Source organism: Melozone crissalis, unplaced genomic scaffold (genome assembly GCF_028551555.1).
Source record: "Melozone crissalis strain CALT ecotype California unplaced genomic scaffold, PUWL_Pcris_2 ptg000009l_1, whole genome shotgun sequence".
In the NCBI taxonomy this organism is placed as follows: domain Eukaryota; kingdom Metazoa; phylum Chordata; class Aves; order Passeriformes; family Passerellidae; genus Melozone; species Melozone crissalis.
In genome coordinates, this window is record NW_026535787.1 from 5,452,744 (window position 1) to 5,474,710 (window position 21,967).

The following is a 21,967-nucleotide window of genomic DNA, read 5'->3' on the forward strand; positions in this document are numbered from 1 at the left end:
ATGTAAAAGAGCGAGCCTGCTTCCGTGTCAAAGACAAAAGCAGAAATTGAGAAATGTGATCAGTTACTACTGAGTGTAAAAGATTGTGGAAAATATGTTTAGGGAAGGAGCTGTCTCTGAGATGCCAACTTTCCTTTTGTGCCAATGCACAAGTTTTCATCATTTCCTTCTCACAACCCTCTGGGATCTGTGTTTGGAGACGGGGTGACACCATATGGTGCAAAGGGATAGAGCATGCAAGTGCTGTAAGCTCAGGGATATATCCAAACCTACCAGCACTAAACCTAGACTGGATATTTAGGAAACTAAGGTGGTGCTACTCCCACTGCTGAGGATGTCAGTCCCAAGATGATGGTCCCAAATTAATGATCCATCCTCACAACATTCCTCACTGACACAGGAATCCGGATATCCACGGTACATAAGGACACTTACAGAGGGCAGACTCTGCTTTGCAAGCAGTCAATAATGGGAAACTCACCAACCACCCTCTGGTCAGGGCAAAGCTGATTCTGTCTAAGGGACAGATAATCCACCTGATCTTACTTTTGGGTGCCCTTAATATACTGGGCATGGATGTATTGAAGGGTCAGTCGTGGGGAAAATGGGAAATAGGGACATCACCCTTTCTGTCCCCGAGTTTATCTCCTACAGATGCATCTCTGACTGCTAATCTGTTGCAAACAGCTGCTCCTTTACCCCATAGTAAGGCAGTTAATATTCCACAATACACATTACCTTCTGCTGCTATTTGTCCTGTTACTGAATTGATAAAGGAGCTGGAAGAACAGGGAATTATCGTCACGTCTCATTTCCCCTACAATTCTCCTTTATGGCCAGTAAAAAAATCTAATGGCAAGTGGCAACTAACAGGAGATTACAGAGCCTTGAACACTGCCACTGAGCTGCTCACTGCAGCTGTGCCCAGTATGAATGATACAGTCATTTTTCTTAATGAACAATCTCCTGTGCTCAGCCAACACCAGCAGGATGCTTCGAACACCTCAGTGTGGTATCCAGGAGACTGGGTGTGATTTCAACACCCATCACTCGGAAAACTCCAGATCCCTCTGCCACACTTTTGAGGGAAAGGGATATGGGAAACAGTGGATACTGTGGGAGTGAAAATAATCATTACTGAGACTTGAATATGATCCAAAAGCTAGCTCTTCTTTCCCTCTCCCTAGGGATTGTTGAGCTCCTGGACAAATAAGTGAAAGCTGTCATTGAACCTGCATACAACTGGAAAGTGTCCATCTGGAAAGTACATTTAAGCAATCCCTGGAACTTTGTTAATGCTTTTTGTGGTATAGTGCTATCACCTGCAATACTGTTGACAGTATCTAAAAAGTCAAGAGCCTTCATGTGCTGGACAATTCTAATCCTTACCTTGGGGCATCTGGCATTATGTCACACAAATTTTGATGCCGTATGCGATGGCCAAACAAATCCACAGAAGCTGGGCTTTGCTCTACTCAGGATTATGAGCAGCCATCTCTGTGTGATAGGGATAAGGACCTAGGCAGGAGTATCTAACTTTGGATTCCTAAATAATTTTATGGGCAGTAGAAAAATAGCCTGATTCTCACCCATGTTCAGTGCCTAAGAGTCCCAAATTATGCCAATAACTTTTCAGAAATAAGTAGTGAACTTCAATGGAAGAAAAAGCTCCACTAGCTTATAATGGAATTGTTTTCTCAGGACTACTGTCATACTTCTACAGCTTAAAAAAAAATATATATATATATAAAAGGGGAAATATTGATGAACAGTAGTTTCAAGCAAGAGTTGACTTTCCTAGTGTGCTCCAGGCTGAAATTTCTGAAAACCAAAAATGCTCACTTGCAAGCTATCTCCACAGCCCAGATCAGCAGGCAGCAATTAGTTTCCCGGGCACTCACTCTTCTTTCCATCTTCCTGATGGATATTTCATCTGAGTTTATGCTCTCCTCCCTCGCCTTCTCTTCAGCCTCTCTGCCTCTCTTTCCAATAAGGCTATGATCTGTCACAGACTCTCAGTGGACAAGACCTATACATCCCATCACTGTCACAGGCAGTTACATGAGACAGGCCAGGATGAAAAGCGGTTTGGAAGGGAGAGAAGCCGTCATGCTTCAGGGCATAGAGTTGAACTCTAACCAAGGAGGAGAGATGAAGGAGGGCTTTGGGCCAGAAGGGGAGAAAATTTTACTCGGGGCAGGTTATTCCATAATTACCCACTTAAACTTTCTTTGTATCTTCTGAGGTGAATCTGGTTCTGGCCAACATCAGAGACACAAAGGGTGGATCACTGGTCTGATCCAGGAGGGGAATGAGTTTCTTCATTCTTTCTGCCACTGCACTGAGTTTATAATGTTTTCTGAAACCACAATGAAATCCCTTTCCAAGCATGACCCTTGCTCTGCCAGTGATAGCCAAAACTCCTTCCCCTAGCCCCGTCCTTCACACTTCCACAAGCAATACAGAGAGAAGCCAGTACAAAGCCAGGTCAAGATGATAAGAACAAAGCCTTGAAGGCTGCTTTTAGATACCAGCTTTACTTCGACAGAGGAGGAAATTTTCAAAGAGGTGAACTCTTTCTGTCTCTCTCTCAGGCAGGAGTCTCCTGGGAGAAGAAGAAAACAGCTTTCATTTTAGCGAGTCATGATATTTATGGCCCTTTTATGGGTTTTGTTTGAAAATATAAAAGTAGATGGACTTAAATCTGTTTCAAAAGAAAGGAGATAGGAAGGGGAGAGACAGAGCATATGAAGGGCACGTGGGTCTGAATCATCTGCCCACGTTCAAAAGGAAATCAAACACCTTCTTTGTTTTAATATGGACCTCTTCTGCCACTCATGAGGATAATATCTGACCTTGTCTGGCATGGACCCTTTTATCCCTAATGACATACAAATTTTTTATGTACACTACCACCAAGAACACTCACCTTGGAATGAGACATGACAACTATTAAATTATGCAACTGCAGCACCATGCAACAGTTCAGGTGCGATTGCTTCCAGGAAGCAGACTTTCAGATCACATCTCCTGCAGAACTGAAACCTTTATACTCTATTCCTGAGGGGCAACTGTCAGCTTCTGCTTGCTCACATACCAGTCTCATGTGGGCTTTTATCCATCCTATTTGTGGTGTCTGTTCAGCAACTGAGGTTGCACCCTTTTGAGGGCCTCCTGTTTTTCATAAGTGGAATCTCCTCTGACCCTTTGCCTCTAGGCAATATTTTTGATCCAATTCACAGACTGAGGAGCACATGCCTCGACATTATTGAGGGAGGGAAGTTTAAGTTGAAGAACTGGGGTTTGCTTTTAGTTTTGAACGTAGTTAGGCCTGTGGTCATTTTATGCGCTTTGGGAATGAACCTCCATAGGCTGTGACAGCTACTGGGATATTTCTATGAGCAAAATGTACAAAGCTCCCCATTAATTGGCAGCTTCATAAAAGGTACTGCAGTTTCATAAAGCTCTCCTCTCAAGCAAGGAGGGAGAAATGTTCTGCCCAACTAATGGATGACTTCTGACTGGATCTGAGTTCAGCATGGAGTCATTGCAAAGATCAAATTGCTGGGATGGTCCATGAAGACAGAGCAGCTGTACTGTGGTTATTGCCAGCTGGTGTTTACTGCATCTTTCTTTCATATGGTGCCCTGCAATAATCAAATGGAGAGATCACAAATAGGCACATCTTTAAAATTAGGCAAGAGGTGCCCTGAAGCATACAGCTGTAAAGTTATAAAAAGTTCTTGCCGCCATTGTTATCTTCTGATATCACTCATAAACCTGAAAATACAGACATTAAGCTGCAGGTTGATGGTGTTGGCAGCTGGGTGATGCTATAAAAATTACAGTTCCTTTAAATGTTTCTGTCCCCTAATTAGTATCACCTAAGTCTTGTTTCAGTTTTATGCCCACACACATGCCCTCCTGACTGGAGTCATCCCTCCTGTCATGGTTACTTGTGCAGAGTCCTTGGTAAGTTTGAATCAGGTTTTAAGATTTATTGATCTGGCCTTGTCCATTCTGTGGTGTGTTCTTTGATTTAATTTAATGACCATAAAGCATTCAGGCATGTTGGCATGAAGGGTGCACTGGAAAGAAATAAGTGATTGATTGATTGATTGATTGATTGATTATGTAGAGACAGTGTTCTCTTCACAGTTAACAATGAAGCTAGTTTTCTATTACACACATTTCTGTCTTCCTGGGCACACAGATCTTAACTAAAAGTAAACCAGTCTACCTGCAGATATGAATCAGATGTGGAAGCAGTTATGCTCTTGTGTAAGGACTAAAATTGTCTGTTTTAAAGATACATGCAAATAAAAATGAAATGCAATCCAGAAGGGAAGGTTCAAAGCACAAACAGGATGTCCCTTCTCCAGCTCTCTAAGACAGTTTTCACATCACTGCACTTGGATAGTCCTGGGAAGAACTGAATTCATATTGTTGCCTGCTTTTATAAGTCACAAATAATGTTTTCTCTTTATATCTGTGTGTTTTTCTGTGTGTGTGCACCCTGTGGCAGAGGTACAGCAGTCACATGAAAACACCAAGCTCAGAAGCTACTGAGTGGTTGTAACAGGAGGATAGCTAGAAACAACATGAAATCTGCTCCTGAATATGTTGAAATGTACCAAAGAACAAAAGGCAGCCTAAGCAAAAAAAAAAAAAAAAAAAAACAAAAACAAAAACAAACAAACCCAAACAAACCAGAAAACAACAAAACCAACCACAATGACAGGGTGCTCATTCAAGCAGATTATGCTGGTATTGGCAATACACAAGCTAAATACATGCACTTTGAACCTTTTCCAATTTATTACATGAACTACAGAGTGACAAATATTATAGGCATTTAAATTATTACTTCTGGGCAAATAAGTTAGAACCTTGCTGAAATGACTGGGGCAATTCACACACCCTTTAGACCTATGCTCTCACCTCTCTAGAGAACAGTTTATTTGTTACACATACTTCCCATTCTGGAAGTTTTCTTCACAATTAGAAGAGCAGGCAGAGATCAGACCCACTTTCATTTTTCTACATGACAAGTGAAATTCCAGAGAATAGGCAGGTAGCTCTCAAAGAGATTTTTCAGGATTACATGAGTATGCTGTGTCTGTTTCCAAGCCCTAGACTATATTAATCACATGCTTTCAGTACCTTTGTTGGATTGTCTATAAATTTAGGAAGGTCATGGATATTGTGTTTTCACATTATAATGTCTATATTGAATGGATTCCAGCTACACCCTTTAAGGAAAGGCAGGCAATGCAACATAACCTCCCCAAATAAAACTTTTTGTCTCATAATTCACCTAGCTCTCCACCACAGCTAACGTGTAAGCATTTCTCAAGGAGCTGTAAAGGAAGGAAATGGTGCTAAACTCCTTTTAAAATTATCCAGTCTAAGCTAGTGCTGCATGCAATAGATCACATTGTCCTGAAATTCCTGGATAGGGGAAACGGGCCATGGCCCCACAGCTATCAGTATTACAATGCAAAATGCAGCTCTTACAGTAGGAATAACATATTTCTGGCACATTTCCACTTCTTTCAAACTTGCTTGTACTACATTGAATTCCCAATCCAGCACCAATGTCATTTTATCATCGGTGTGCCACTAATGTCTCTCACTCTTTCCATTTCTCCCAGTCCCCTTCACATTTCTCACAGACTTGTAACTTCTTTATTTCTCCTTTCTTCCCAGAGATGTTGTTGCCTCCTAGCCTTTTCCCAGACATTGATAAATCTAAACAAATTAATATTTTGCATTGGCCTCTTTGGTTTACATTTGTATCTTCCTGTCTCTGACCACTATAGGTTCCCTTCTCAATTTGTCTATTGTCTTCAGATCTCTTTTTGAACATTTATCTCCTAGCCCTCTGACTTTCATCACTTTCTTATTTCTAACTTCAAGCAGATCAACATCAAATGGGTTTCTCTCTCATCTACCCCTCCTTCACTTCTTTGCTTCCCACATCCTCTGAGTTTCTACCTTGTTCAAAGGCCATTAAGGAAACAGAGCAGTAGAAATGGGAGGATAGCTGTGGAAAAATGCAGAAGGACTTAATGTGACAGAGACTGAGAACTAAGATGGCAGATGAAGTTCAAGGCTAATAAATGTAAAACATTACAAATAAGAAAACTTAACACATAAAATGATGATCTCACAGCTGACCATTGCCATCCAACAAGATCTGGTGTATAAAATAAATAGTTCTATGAAAACATCACTCTGGTGCTCAACAACAGCCAAAGGAACACACACACTGTTAACAGTCAATAGAGAAGGAACAGAAAAGAGAAAAAAAAGGTCACTATGCCATAGGATAAATTCCTGCCACACCTGCACCCTGGATACTGTGTGAGGATTTGGTCCCTCATCTCAAACATGACAAAGCAGAACTAGAAAGGGTTCAGAGAACAGCCAGGATAATGAAGAGACATGGGGCAGCCCCTATATGAGGAATAAGTAATTCAGGTGAAAAAACAGAGAATTAAGGATGGGACAGAATGACTGAAGGGGGGTAAAATCTCGTGGGACATGTAGATACTAAACAGACACTAGATTGGCATTGAAGGCCAGTGGGCAGAGGGATCAGAATAGGCAGAAAGAAGATGGCTTAGCATTTTGTGTGCAGTAACTTGTGGGACTTCTTGCTACAAGAGGTCACAGAGGCTAGTGGGTACGAGGCTATAGTGGTTATAACTCAGAAATTACTAGGCACTTACATAGAAGGAAAACCTATTAAGGGCTATTAAATACAAAAATATCACACCTGGCTTAGGAAGGCCTTGAGTTGCAAATGATTAGAAGCAGGAAGATCATGCTGGGGAAATAGCACTTTTATCACTGTATATATTCTTCCCTAGGTATTCGCTGTTGTTCTCTATCAGAGACAGGATATTGAGCCAGATGGACCTTTGGTCTGACCCCATAGAGCCTTTCTTATGTTCTTGTGTTTATATTCTTAACTGACCCTATGGATGCTCCTTTCACTTTCACCTTCCACTATACAATGCCAAAAACCCCTCCTCCCTACGGCAGCAAACTGAGAGGGAAAAAATATCAGTCCCAGCACATCTTTGCTGAAAAATCCTTCCTAGATAAATTTGGGTACTTATTTATTCTTTTAATCTACTGTCAGACTGGTGTCATTGCTGAAAAACCATTCACTCTGCAGCTCTGGTCACCTGAAACAATCTGTGCAGACCTCTCCCCTTTCAGCAATTCCTTATCTCCTTCTAAATTCTCATCTTAAAACGTGACTTTCTAGCCTGCCTTCAACCCCTCCATTTCTGTCTCTCCTGGTTATTGGTCTTATGACTGAATGCTTTAATATTTTCACCATGCAAGGTCTTTATGTCACTGTTTCATGTAATTTATACCTGTGAGCTGGAGCCTTTCCCATCTTGCTTTCAAGCACTGGCCATATACTGCATGGAGTCCAAAATGATCCCCACCCCCTTATTGCTTTGGGGGTTTGGCTTTATTAACAAGGATATAAGCAATAAGAAAATAAAGTTCAGCTATTTCTAAGGCTTCTCCCTCATGGCTGCTCAGCCAGCATCTTAGATGGCCTCTCCCCAGCAAACCATTTTTATCTCCCTTTTACACAAGTGAACTAATAAGCCACCTACCTCAATGAGTCAGCAGAACCCACTTAACCCTTTCTCACAAGGGTCAAAACTCGCTATCAGGATGGTCTGGCTCAGACTTGTTACAGAACCATATTCTGCCCCTCGGTCTTGAATAATTTATTTGTGCAGCAGACCTAGATTAGTGTTTAAATCAAAATGCTGCCCAAACAAAGGCTGTGCTGTACAGTGCAAAATGAAACCAATTACTACATCATCTATTGCTCGTCTTTTACAGCGCGAGATGCCCCCTGCAGTACTGCAGAGGACAGGCTGGTCTGCTGGCAACCTCCAGGCACAGGAAGCAGGAGGGATTTTTCAGAGGGAATCAGCCTTTGATAAAAAAGTAAATTCAGTGCCAGAAGGTACTGCACACTTCCACTTTGATCCATCAAAACTTAAGACCTTTTCTAGGATGAAATTAAAGCAAGCTCCAAATATGTCTATGCAGAGCTGTTTTCTGCGGAGCAACTTTACCAGGGATGAAGGAAAGAGCAAAATGCCTATCCTAACACACACTGCTGAAATTCAATATAAATTCTCAGAATGTGGCTCAAGGCCTGGAATTTCACTACTTTAAAAATAACAACTCACAGAAATACACAGAAACAAGGGATGCATTGTATAATATATTATTTTATAGTAGAAGAGCATTATAAACCATAGAGCATCTCTGCATGCCTGAAACATTAGCACAACCATGTTCCTTATGTATTTCAGAAATGTAATCTGAGTTTACTAAAAAAAAAAAAAACACCAAACCCCAAAACAACCCACACAAGTAAGTGATTTCTCATATTTTTTCTAGCTTTGTTACTGGTTAATCACCTGATTGTGAGACTCCATTCACCTGACAATAAGTAGCTATCATTTACCCCAGTCCTGGCTGTCAGAAAGAATCATCTTTATCTTCAGAGAAGCAGGGATAATGTCTGATCAGTGAGTTATAGTTGAGAGAAATGATTCTAAGTTTAGGAAAATTGCCAGCTGCATTTTGTTATCAGTAACCATTATTTAGATAGCATTGCTGATGTGCGTAGCGCCATACAGACAGGGACAAAGAGCAGGCCCTTGCCCTGTGGAGCTTGCTGTCTGTATTACACAATTAAAATAGGGAGAGGTACTAGCATAATGGTAATGGTGAGCTCTAAGCATCACAGTGGGAGGGAGAAGAGATTACAAGGAAAAGACAAACTTCCTGTGAGAGAGCGCTACTGCATCATCCCTCCATTGTTGTTTTAGATTCAGCTCTGCCAGAGGGCTTTGTTGGTTCAGAATACAGTCTGTACAGAAGAGAGAACTGACAATTCCTGGCCAAGTCAGTAGAAACCGGCCTATGTGCTTACAAGAGAGAGGTGGAGGATGTTGACTGGTGAGGGCTGGGTGCTGTGGTGTGGAAAGACACACAAGGGATGCTGTGGCAAGCTGGTGGGCTGTGTCACACAAGCTCACAAGGCTCTGCAGGGCATGGAAAGACCTGAGGCTCTTAACCTGGAGTACTCAGTTACCATGGAGGCTGGGCTTCTTCCTGTGTAGCTCAGGACATAAGAACACTTTAACTGGAAGATGCCATTTGAACCTACCTGCTCCTCCTAAAAACAAGCTTCCAGGTGCCACCTTCACAGACACACAATTTCTCCTTAGCTGCACGATACCTTACACCTATGGTCTAATTAAACAATTTTATTATGAGGTCAGTTTGTGTATTGCTCTTTTCTTTCAAGGCAATCATGTTGAAAATTAATCTGACTATAAACACAAAAGCACCAATTTAGCTGAGCTGCATACATAAACCAAAGTGAAGTCAATGCTCAGAAACCCAGCCTACACTAACACTAATCCTAACTCTATCTCTTTAACTACATAAAAAAAAAAGATTTTCGGATGGCTGCTCATATTACTGTGTTTTTCCTTTGTTGACCTGAAGTTATTAGGAGGAACCAACCATACTGGAGCAGAGATGACTCTATCTAATGGAAAACAATGAATACATTCATTACTGCACTTAACTTCTAAACAGGACACATCTTCTTTTTTCAAGTATTCCACTTAGCTTCTGCTATTTAGTAAAGTAAAACAGAACACATATAAACCTGAACTGTCTTACTTCTCTAGACATTCGTAAGGCTGGTGCAGAAAATGGAGCCTACCTGGTAATATCTTCTCAGTCGAATAAAGTAAAACTGATTAAGAGAAAAACATTCTTTAAGTTCCTAGAAAAGGCTGTTGGCTTCTTCCATTTATGATCAAAAAGATCCTAGAAAAAACATGTCCAGTCTTTAACGACGCTAGGAAATTGAAATAACCAAAATGGGATGTGATTGGTCTTTTGACTTGAGGTGTCACCGTTACCTGCTTTTGCTGCTGAAACACCGTCTGGCTCCTAATGGCTTCTAACATTGTGTTCCTACCTACATTGATCATTTAATACCAGCATCTTCTTTCTGACAAACCACAAACACTTGCAGAACTTGACCTCTTCCCTTCATCGCTTTTGATTAAGAAGAGAACTATCTGCAGGAAATGCCCTACAAACCACAAAGGATTATCAAAAATATAATGATGAGCGAGTGATTCAGGGACTCTGCGGCTCTGCTTGTGTTCCTGGAGTCTGATCTTGGTCACTCTTCCCTTCTCCGCTGGAGCTTTGCTGTAGTTTCTTCTAGTCGGCTTCTCCAAGCAGCAATAATGGCATCATCATCCATCTCTTCTTCCGCTTCTTTACGTGTGCTTCGCCTGTACTGAGACACCTGCCTAGATGCAAACCTTTCTTCACTTTGCTCCACCTTTGCCTCCTTCTTTCCATCCTCTTCAGACTTTGAAAAGCTTTGGGTGAACTTTCTCTTTGCTCCACACTCTGACATGTCTGACCTGGCCTCCTCTTCACATGCCTCCACGTGATGAGCTCTAACTCGGCTCTGTGTGGATGGTTCAGGGGATTCAGAGTCAAAGGGTGGTTCAGGTGACTGGCTGAAAACATGCAGATCTGGGCTGCTTCCTCTGGAACTTGTCTCACTGACCCTGGACCTCGTGAACTTGTACATCTTTTTGTCCTCTTTTGCAGAAGCAGAGGAAAATCTTGACATGGTTCTCAGTGAATCTCCTGTTGACTCATAGGAAGAACAGCTATCTAGCTCTTTTCTTTGGGAACTGCAGAATCTGTAACTGGATGTCTCAGAATCCATCTGTCTAACTCTGGATGATCTATATTTCTCTCTAGCTTTCTCCGTCTGATCGTAATATGACGGTGGTTCTCTTTCTGCTTTCAGGCCATTGAGCCACTTGGTAATATCAGTATCTACCTCTGACTTTGGTGCACCTGAGGCTGCAGGTTGACTGGACAGATCAAAGACTGCATCAGTTCTGTCAAAATCTGCTTGCAAGGGACGCCTGTGGCTGTTTGTTGTACACTCTCTGTCATCTTCTGTTTCATCTTCCTCTGCTTTGGTCACCTTTTTTTTAAATAAAGTGCTGCGTTTATTGTCTCTAATCACCTTTTCAATTTGATAGTCTGACATTTTTTCTCTCATTTCCATTTGCATCTCTTTCTCCTTCCTCCTGAGTTTCTTTAGGTCAACATCATCAGCAAAGAGGCTGTACAGTGGTTTGCTTGTCTGGGTCATCTTCATGTTTGAAGCAGTCCCTTCTGTCCTTGCGCTCGCAGAGGTGTTGCAGGACAGCACAGACTGAGACTCAGCCCTGCGCAGGTCCTGCTGGTGGAGCTGAGAGGCAGCCAGGGATGAGCCACCCTGAGCACTGAGAAGAGAAACTTTGTCATCATCTGCTCGCCTGCCAAAGTCTCCTGACAGGGAGGCCATGGCGGACGATGGACGGGACAGCATCAGGATCTCATTCTGCTTTTGAGCAATGGTTTCACTGACCACGTTAGCGATCCAGTTCTGAATGCTTGCCATGGATATTGTGTCACCTGGGCCAACTGGGAGATTGGGAAGGGGTATATTTGGCATCTGCGTCGCTCCAGTACAGCTCCTGGCCTGTGACAAAGATGAATGATTTGTCTGCATGCTCAGGGCAGAAGCTGCGTCGTCGGCACCGCTTGCAGAAGGCGCTGAAGACCAGAAAGCTGACAGGGGAATACTCCCACTCATTGTACTCTCTGTCTCCCAGCTGCACATGGACTGGCTTTCTTCTAAAATTTTCTTTGAACGTTCAAGGAGCTCTACACGCCTCTGCCTCTTTTTAGCTGAAGCAGAATCCTCAGTTTTGGCAAATTCCACAAATTCCTCCTTGCTGCTTTCACTGCCCACCTTCTTCTGCCGCTTCATTTTCCAAGCCTGGTAAGCAGTCAGATCAATATCTGACAAACTCTTCCCTTCTGTTTCCTCCTGACCTGCCTGGCTGCCATCCTCTGCTGGAGATGGTGCAGATGATGGTTCTAAATCCTTCTTGTGAAAGCCAAACTGGATCCTCTTGACCTTCCATCTTTCTAGAGGAGTCAACTTGTCCTTGTTCTTTTGGCAGAAATTGTAGAAGGAGCTACAGGAGGAGTCTGAAAGCACACTCTCCTCATCCACATCCCTCTCCTTTCTTCCTGTTTCTGGGGACTGTCTTTCCCCACAGGTCTTATTCCTAGAATGATACCTCTGAGCAGCTTCTTTCTCAATCTCCAGAAGCCTCTGATTCCACATGTCCCAGGTGCTCTCAGAAGACACAGAGTCTGTGCGGCTCCTCCTCATCCTGCTAAAGCTACTGGCTTCCAGCTGCTTCTTTAGGGTTCGGATCTCAAAACTGCTCACGCTCTCAACATCACTGAATTCACCTGATGGGTAAGGTCTTCCTCCCATGCTGCATTCACCATCCTCCTCCCTGGCTGTACCTGCCATCTGGTATTTCTCATTTCTGCGCTGCCAATCGTGGATCCTCCGTTCCACATCCTCATCAGATTGTTCCTCTTCCTGATCCAGATGCTTTGGAGATGTTCTTCTTTCACAGTGAACTCCTGCTTCCTTTACAGACAGGCCTTGTTTCTTCCTCCATTCCTCATACAATTGTTCCTCCTCCTCCTCAGTGATCAGGGTGGAGTGTCTGGAAACCCAGCTAGTTTTTTCCACTGATGAAGAGCTCATAAAACTACCCAGAATGCTGCTGGTGTCCTCTTCTTCTACTGTGATGGAGTGGGCTTTGGCTCCCTTGGTGCTCCCTGAGTCCCCAGCTCCAGAGAGCCGTGAAGAAGTCCCTGCACAGGGAAGAGGACTTTGGCTTGGAGTCACGTCCTCATCTCCAGAAGGCTCCAGCTCTCTCTCCTCCAAGAGCTGCTCGTTGAGCTCCCGCAGCTGCTTCAGGAAGCCGTCGTTGGGGTAGATGGCACGCTTCTTCCTCAGGGTCATCAGAGCCTCCAGAACAGTCATGTGGTGGTAGATCATCAGGTAGGCAGCCACCAGCACAGCTGAGCGGCTCATCCCCATCTCACTGCTGACAAGGATTCTGCCTACAGACAGTGAACATGAAAGGCATCAGCTATTTCCAATAGCAGACAGGATGCTCTGGTATGTAGCACAAAAGCATTCTCTGCATAGTGTTAAAAACTACACTGATTATATGTTTCAGAGGCTGAAACCAACACTAAATATTCACTAGCTTTACCTTAATAAAAATCTAGATACATACGAATAAAAAGCACATTAGTCTCAAAAACTGTGAGCAAGCACATTTCCAAACAATTTAAATAGTATTTGTATTTTCACCTACACACTTCACTTACTCAAATAGTCAAAAAGCTCATAATAGGTATTAGAAAGGCAAATGTGATAATCTTGACTTGCTGGCTGACATAGGGTCAGACATTTAAGCTCTCCATGCTTTTTTCTCAATATGTAAAAAGTGAGATATTAGCATTAGCCTCCAGGAAGGTACTGAGAGGATAAGCAAGTAACTTATTTTTCCTATAAGGGACATTATAGGACTTAAATAACAATTTTATATTAATTTAATAGTATTTTTGCCAGGATCTAGATCGGTTTTGCAAGGTACCTTCAAACAATTACATTGAAGACTGGCTGGAGGCCAAAGTCCTGTTATATCTTACAAGAACAGAACCAAGCAACTATCAGAAAAGAGCTGAATTTGACTCTGACAAACTGATCCAGATGCTTTAAATTAGTGGGACCCACTGTCCTCCACCAGTAATGGTATAAGCAAGAATCAAAACTGAGGATCTGCTTTATTTTACAGCATTTACTACATCTTGCAGAAAACCAAACTTTGGCACAGACAAATTGTTTGGGGTTTAAGTTACTTGTATGGCAAATTACAGCTAAAGAAAAGCTTGTAAATACGGAGAGAGTGTAAATGAGGCTTTGCAAGCTTGCAAACAACTGAAATTACTGCTTCTAAATGTGTGATAAACTCCAGTTCAATCAATCTGTTTGCACTGAAACTTAATGAAGCCAATTTAAGCATCATCTTTCTAACTGCTGATTTGTTACCACAAGAGGTTTACCTAATGAACCTCTTCCTCCAATCCTGAAATCTCTTTAATACCTTACCATCAAAAGTCTTGGTTGCCTTCCAAGTGTTTTACCAGCCAGCTAAACCAATCTAACAGCTCACCAAGAGGGGGAGATCTCTTTCCTTTCATTTCTTCCAGGGCTCATCTTCCTTGGTGCATCCTCCTCGTGTTGTTGAGCTATTAAAACTGACTCAACATTCCCTGCATACTAACAAAACTTTACACTTTTCCTACTGTCACTACTGCTAGGAGGTGATCTGTTGCCTCTCTACAGAAATGAGATTAATTGACAATTTATATGAAGAGTATCAGTGATATCACAGACCATGGTGCTTCTTTCAATACTGAACTGCAAAAAGATATTTCTAACTGTCCACTGAATTTGCAACAAAATGACCAGAGTGCACTGGAAGTCCACAGAATAACAGCTGCCATGGAATTGAAGTACAGCAAATCTGACAGCAGCCTGGGTGCAGACACCCAGAGGTTCAACTCAGCCACTTGGGTTGTTCTGGTAAATCAGCCTGGTTTATGGCATCATGGCAAAACTGAAAAGTGCAGGGTACAGAAATATACCTATCTCTCTATTTATATAGCATTATAGACTATCAATATTAAAAAAAAAAAATAGAGCAGGGATTCTACTCTTTGCTATAGTCAGGTTCTTTCAAATCAGCTGCAGGAGCTGACTTGCAGCTAACTTTGAACCTGAAGCCATGGGGCTGCTGGGCTGCCTCCCCTTTCCAGTTTGCTCCCTCCTGTTTTGAATGAGACTGGGCAGAAACAGGCAGGAGGTGTTCACTGCCATGCAGAGGGCAAAGGCTCTTCTACCCCATTACAAGTGTGACATATCAGCTGTTTATCAGAGTAAGGTTTCTCCCTGTTAATTCCCAAGCAACCTGGAACCACTTCAATCTCCTCTTACCTCTGTAAGTCAGCAGGGCTTCGTCAAGGAACTCTGCAGCTGGGCGGAAGTGTTTGGAGATATCTGCATCTGGAAAATCATCCACTTCAATGCCCAGGTACTGGATATTGAGACCATTGTAGAAACTTGCTCCCATGTAGACACCTGTGCCATGAGCTGCATTCAGGACATGGGTGATCCCCAGTCTCTTCAAACGGCTTTTGTTCACTGCAACGCTTCTGCAGAAAAGGGGAAAACGTGTTAGATATCAGTGCCCCTATTTTAGGTGGGAAAAGAGCTGCATGCTACAAAGTCTACATAACTCCCAGTCCGTGTAACTCATTCAGCATGAGGCATCACTCAGATCTTAAAGTCCTTTGAGAGAGAGAGTTCTACAGGTATCCCTTTCCAATACTCACTCTGAGAAGAAAACAAGAAGCCTGCATTTGCCTGTAGAGCCACATGCTCTGTTTCCACTCCAGCTTGGTTTGAAACTCATACTGCCATCCTAGGATCAAACCATGTACTTATTTATCAATTTTTACCACTCCATAATTGATGCTTTACTCTATATCCCCTTCTAATTCTGTCTGCTCACTTACACATATAGCTGAACCACGGTACAGGATACCTAATAATGCTTACTTGACATTTGCTTTGGCATTACCTTTTAAACTCCCTTCTACATACCAAAGACTTTAGTTCCAATTTTAGGGCCAAATTCCAATCAAAACAGTGGAATTTGGGCTTATTTGTCTTTTCCTCTCTTAAACTGTTGAAGCATCTAAACAGAATAGGAAAGCTGCTGATTCTATTCCAGAAGTATTTACTTTCCAGTGCATAGAGATTTCTATGAGCACAGTCTGAAAAACACTTTAGGGCTCTCTAGGGATGAACAGTATTAGATGCATGTAATACATGTTATGCCTTCAATGGTTCCATTTGACCCTTTACTGGGAATCTCGTGCAGCTTGATGACAGAAGCCGACACTCACTTTTCTGCTATGAAGACATTAGGCCAGACTTCATCCACAGCGTCCCTGGGGGTCTCCAGCCTGTCCTTCATGAGTGCCCTCTGCAAGTCCATCACACACGGCGTGTTAAACAAGCTGGTGTCATCAATCTTCTCCTTAACTCGGTTGTACAGGTCTTCCACCATCAGCTGCTGCGCAGACTCCAGCATCCTGGGACACACCGAGTCCACCCTGACATCCTTTGTCTTCAGCTCTGGAATAAACTGACATTGTAACCAAAAGCACCCAAAAACAATGCAAATGGATGAGCTATCATTACTTGTGCCTGGACAAGCCTTGTGGCTTCTCTTCCCCAGAAATACCACCCTGCTCTGTCTGCAGTGTGGGCAGGTACGTGTTCCTAGGAGCTGCCTCAGGGCAATCAGCAATGAGAAGGGCACCTTGCACTCAGCCCCACACTGGCCAAAGGCCTGGGAGTTAAGGGCACCCTTATTCCAGGCCCAGAGAAGGGAAGTGGAGAGGGAGCTGCTGGGCTCTTCTCCCTTGTATCCATGATCAGACATGTGGGAATGGTTCAAAGCTGAGCTGGGGAGATTCAGACTGGACATAGAGAACCACTTTTTCTCTGAGAGGGTGGTCAAATACTGGAACAGGCTTCCTAGGGAGGTGGTTAATGCCCCATCCTTGACAGTGTTTAAGAGATGTTGGACAGTGCTTTAATAATATGATTTAACTTTTGGTCAGCCCTGATAGTTGGACTTAGATGATCACATATGTCCTTTAAACTGAAATACTCCATTTTGTTCTGTTCTGTTCCATTCTAGTCTAATTTAGTTTGTTGCAGCAAGCAACCAGCACTCAAACTTTTCCCCTGCAGTACACAATTCTACCACAGATTCATTGCACAGCTTCAAAGGAGGTCACCAAACCTTTCTGTAAGTTGTTCTTTCTTTCTCCACTTCAGATGGAGTTTTCTCATAAGGGCTTTTTTATCATTTAGGATCTCTAGATGAGAAAGGCAAAGCAAGTGCAACTTCAGGTCTCTGTAACTTGCATAGTCTCTTACCTTCACTGATGATTTGTTTGGCAGCCACAGCAGATGACAGATGGATTGGCTCCATGAAGATGCTCTCTGTGTCAGTGTCTGATATCACTGAATACCTGCCAACCAACCACACTGCCTGTTAGGCAAATGCTGGGATCCACTGGGATCCCATCCCTAGGGCTTTAGCCCTCTTCACCCATTCTAGAGGGGAACAGCAAGGAACTAGAGCAGGGGGGATTCTTTGATTGTAGAAAGGAAGTCCCAGCTCTTCTCCCACATCTCATTCCCACCCCGATCTCTAGCATGGCACTACAGGCGTCAAAGATGCCTTGGCATCCAGTGTTTGCAGGATGCAGACAGGTCCCATGAGGAGAAGCTGCAGGGGGCTGGGAGTGTGATCAGATTGCCTGGGGGAGGAGTTTATGGGCAGAGAACATCAGTGTCTGGTTTGAGACTGGGAGGGGATGGATCACAAGAAATAGTCTCACAAGTAACTCCCACTTAGACAGACAGACATAAACATGGCTCTAACTAGAATTTATTGAGTAATTCAAAACAGATAGTGCTAGAAAACTGTTGGGTTTTCTTTCTGCCAGTTAATTGCCTGCAAGCATCCTTTGAGTTACCACAAGCTGCAGTACAAGCACTGAGATTGAAGCCCATGAATCTCTCCCCCAGTACTTTGTACCTTGGGCACTTCAGAGCATGAACCTGTGATCAGTCTCTCCACTCACTCAGTGTTGTGTCACTGTGGGTCAGAAACCACTACGACACCCACAAACACCTTTGAAGTGTTATTTGACATAGGGTAGTAAGTTTTTGTTAAGCAAAAAAGGCCACAACCTTAAAAACAAATATATTTTCCTCTGGGTGCACCTATACAGTCCAAGAAGATTCAGTCTCTCAGTTAGACCATCTTAACAAAATATTTTACAGGGCTTTTTCCCTGATCTACACCCTCTACACTGCCTTCCAAATAGATGGTACAAATCACCAGGACAAGTGTGCTGCCATCACAGAAGCTCTCTGGCAATGCAAGGCTTGCAGACTGTTTGTTTTTGTTTAATTAAAACAGAAGAGGGAGGGTGATTAATATGCAGTCAGGGTGCAGCAGTGTCTGGAGAGCTGAACTGCTTTCAGGCTCCAGAATCAGAACAGAGGGCACAGCCATGGGAAACCACTTAACAGGCTCATCCAGGTCATTTAGCTGAGTTCCAGCACTTGTCAACCGTGACTGCAAGTAATCCTTTTCTAGTTCTTCAAAGCAGTTTACGAGATGAGCAAGGGGAGTCTCAGTCTCATTTACAGGAGCTGACACAAATTTGCAGCTTTGCCCTGCCTTCCATTCCTTCTGCTGTAAAGGCTGCCCCCAAGCTCAATAAAAAGGTAGCAGTTGGCAATAATCTGCCACCACAGGCTCAACATGTTTTAGCTGTAGCTGCCCTGAGCATCTGTGAAACACAGAATCTGCCCAAGCCGGGGTCTTTCAAGGACCCTCTTCTGGCTGGGAAGGATCTTGCCATTTTCATCACTGTGTTTTGCCACTGACAGCAAAAAAAGGGAGAAAGAGGAAAAAGGAAAAGGAAAAAGGAAAAGGAAAAAGGAAAATGAAAAAGGAAAAGAAAAAAGGAAAAGGAAAAGGAAAGGAATAATCTGGAGAGATGTTTCTGTTCATTTTGAGTGACTGATGAGCAGTAGGAGAGAGCTCAATACATAATTTTACAATACATAATTTTACTTTATGTGAACTCAGTGATCTTCCTAAACAATTTTGATTTCATGTGGTTAAATGAAATAAGTACTCAATTTTTCTGCAGTGTTCCACAGTTAGCAGGAAACATTTCATAACCTCCTACTTGTTGAGGGACACTGGGGAAGGTTCTTTTTAAACTCTATCCCTACTCCTTGCTTTCAGCTAAAGCATCTCAAAGGTTACAGAAAGCCCTGCAGAGCATTTTGCTTTAGGAAAAGAGAACAGAGGGGTGTATTTTTCCTTGTGTTAGGAGAAAACACATCTAATCATGCTTGTTTTGCTTGAGGAAACTCAATTTCTGCTTGTGCTGTGACAGCCTCCTGTTCAGTGCCTGAAGCCTGTAGCTAAAGCTGCTTCTGAATCAAACCCAAATCCCAAGATCTTTGGTCTTTCTAGGGCTGGCAAAGCCTAATATCAACATTCAATAAATCCACAAGTCCTTATAATGGACATAAAGATGAAGCTGAATTTGTGAAGAGTTGAAATTGGATCAGAAGTTTCAGCATAGGGGTATGAGAGGGTGAGACAGGGAAGAGGAACACCAGCAGCCCATAGTAATCCTTCCTGCAGTTTATCCCTGCTGCACTCTCCCAGCAGGGTGGATTAATTAGTGCAGGAGTCCTGTCTGCAGGCTCTGTGTGAGCGGCACACTGACCCCACCTCGGGGAGGGCAGGGAATCCCTGGGCTCAGCTGGGCCCAGGTGCCAGGGTGGAGGAGAGGAGGAAGGGAAGCAGGGAAGGGCGGCACTCCCACGTGCTGCCAGAGCCGTGTCGGTGCCTGGGGACTCACCGGCTGGGCGAGGGGCTGCGCAGGTAATGGGCCTGCACGGCCTTCACGTCCGGGCCCGCCTCCTCCTCCTCCTCCTCCTGGGGCACCGGCGGCTCCTCGCTGTCCGAGTCTCTGCCGCTGGCCATGGCGGCTGCTGCGGACCCGCTGCAGGGAGCAGGGACAGCCATTACACAGGGCTGCAGGAGGCCAGTCCCTGGCTCTGGGGCACAAGTGGCAGGGGTACAGCAGAAGGGCTCCCACACTGCTCCTGTGAGGAGCCCTTTCCACAAGGGCTGTGTTGGCTCCTTTTCCAGGGCACCTGCCATTCCCAGGGCTTCATGCAGCTCCCTGGCTGCTGCCCAGCGAGCACCAATGCTCTTTGCCTGTGAGTAAGGGTGCTGGAAGGCCAGGAAGGAAGGGGTGGCAGGGCAGAAACTCTATACTCGCCTGGCCGACCGCACGAGGTGGCTGGAAGGAGCTGTACACAGCCAGAGCTGGGCTGGAAACAGGGTCAGGGGCAAGAAACATGAGACCTCGTGCCCCCAAAATGAAACGCTCCTAAAGCTTAAGGCCAAAGGAGCATGAAGGCTTGGGACTCTGTCCTTGTAATCCTTTGTGTGGAGGCTGCTGTTCTCACCCTGGGTGTGGGAGAGCAAGGGCACCACAGCTCAGTCAGGAACATGGAAACACAGCAGCCAACACCTGCCCTGGCCCAGGCAGAGGGACCCTTGCCTCAGTGCCTCAGTGCCACAAGAGGCAGCGGCAGCCGGGCTCAGGCCGGGGGATGGCGGCCGCGTGGTCACCCACAGGCAGCGAGCAGGGAGAAGGGCGAGCAAGGAAAGGGAACTTACCCTGTGCCTGATGGCTCCACTGGGGGTCCTTGCTGGCAGCACGGCAGAGGAGGCCACTGAAGACAGCAAGGAGAGCTACTGGGGGGGAAAGCAACCAGCTGCCCCCCTCTCACTCTCTCTACTGCTTCTTCATCGAGGGGCAGGACAACTGTTGGCACCAAACCTTTATCAGCTTTCTAAATATAGCTGTCCTGACACTGGCTGCTGGATTGCACGGGAAGGAATTCAGTGCCTCACAGACAGCAGCTGGTCAAGCACTTAACTCCTTCCCTGCTGTGGGCTGGATGGTTTCTCAGTTGCAGGAAAGAGTCCAGAGGCAGTGAGGCTGGACCTCTGCCTGCAGAGAGCCTCCAGGCAAGGGGGATCCCAGCAGGCACAAACTGAAATGCAGGTACGACCTCTGTTATCCTTGGGAAATGCAGTGCAGGCTGAAACCACTCCAACCTACGGGAAAGTAAGCTACCTGTCAGCTACCTGGACTTCTGTATTGACTTAGGCATAGTCCCACACAACATCCTTACCTCTCATTTGGAGAGAGGTGGATTTGATTGATGGACTATTTGATGGATAAAGAAGTGGCTGGATGGGATCCAAATACAGTCAATGGCTCAGCATCCCAACAGGGATTGTGAACAAGTGGTGTCCCTCATGATCCTGCATTGGGACCAGTACTGCTCAGTATCTTTAATAATGACACAGACAGAGAGGTATTTTGAACAACTGTAGACCAAAAGGCAAATCTTCAGCGTGGCTTCTGGCAGATTTACCATACAAGCCTGAGGTCAGCACAACAGCAAGATACAGATCTGCTTTACTGCCCTAAACACAGCTATCCAGTGTTTTGAGGAAGCCTCCTTCAAAATCCTCAACAAATTTCATCAATAATATACTGCATTATTCAACAAATTTCATCTCAAAATGATATCTAAGAACATCATGTCCCATCTAGATGCCTGAAATGGTCACTCACACCCTAGAAGTCACTTTGTCCCTCAAATGGCTAGAAACAGAGCATAGATGATTATCCCACATGGACACATCCCTCGGTGCCTAGTGGCAGTGAAATGTTTAGAAGACACACTGCCCTCAGTTAAACATAATGTCAGATATTTGCCCCAGCTGCCATGAGTCCCCCTTTTACTCTTCAGTCAATGACAGCAGTGGTTATTTGTGACTCCCAAGTGCCCTTCCAGAGCATGAGAGCAGTGCTGGCTGTTCAGTGCCCATGCCTCGACAGACCCATCACCAGAGTGCTGCAAGCCACGGGCTGGGTGATCTGTGCAGCCTTCTGCACAGACAGGGAGCAGCACCTTTGGTACCTGTGCCTGTTGTGCAAGCCACACACTGGGCAGTGGAACAGTGAGCATCACAGAGTAGAACCTGGCTGAGATGCATCTCACTTATATTTACATAACCCATTAGTCATCCAACTGCCATAGAGTGTGTATTTGTATGAGTACTTAGAGTAAATGGAGTTAGGCCCTCAGGTCCTTAAAGCCTGGATGTGGGCTGCTGCCTGCATTGTGAAACACTTTAATACCTTTTTGACTCTGTTCCTTAAT

General features: G+C 44.3%; 1 protein-coding gene across 1 annotated transcript; it reads right to left on the minus strand.

Moving 5' to 3' along the window:
- Positions 1 to 10,261: 10,261 nt before the first annotated feature.
- On the minus strand, positions 10,262 to 19,700 carry STYXL2 (serine/threonine/tyrosine interacting like 2). Its single transcript, XM_054270458.1, has 5 exons — positions 19,576 to 19,700; positions 17,054 to 17,148; positions 16,009 to 16,240; positions 15,035 to 15,252; positions 10,262 to 13,089 (listed from the first exon to the last, which is right to left on the minus strand). Exons 1-5 carry the CDS (start codon positions 19,698 to 19,700, stop codon positions 10,262 to 10,264), a joined length of 3,498 nt encoding a protein of 1,165 aa, XP_054126433.1.
- Between the last annotated feature and the right edge of the window lie 2,267 nt (positions 19,701 to 21,967).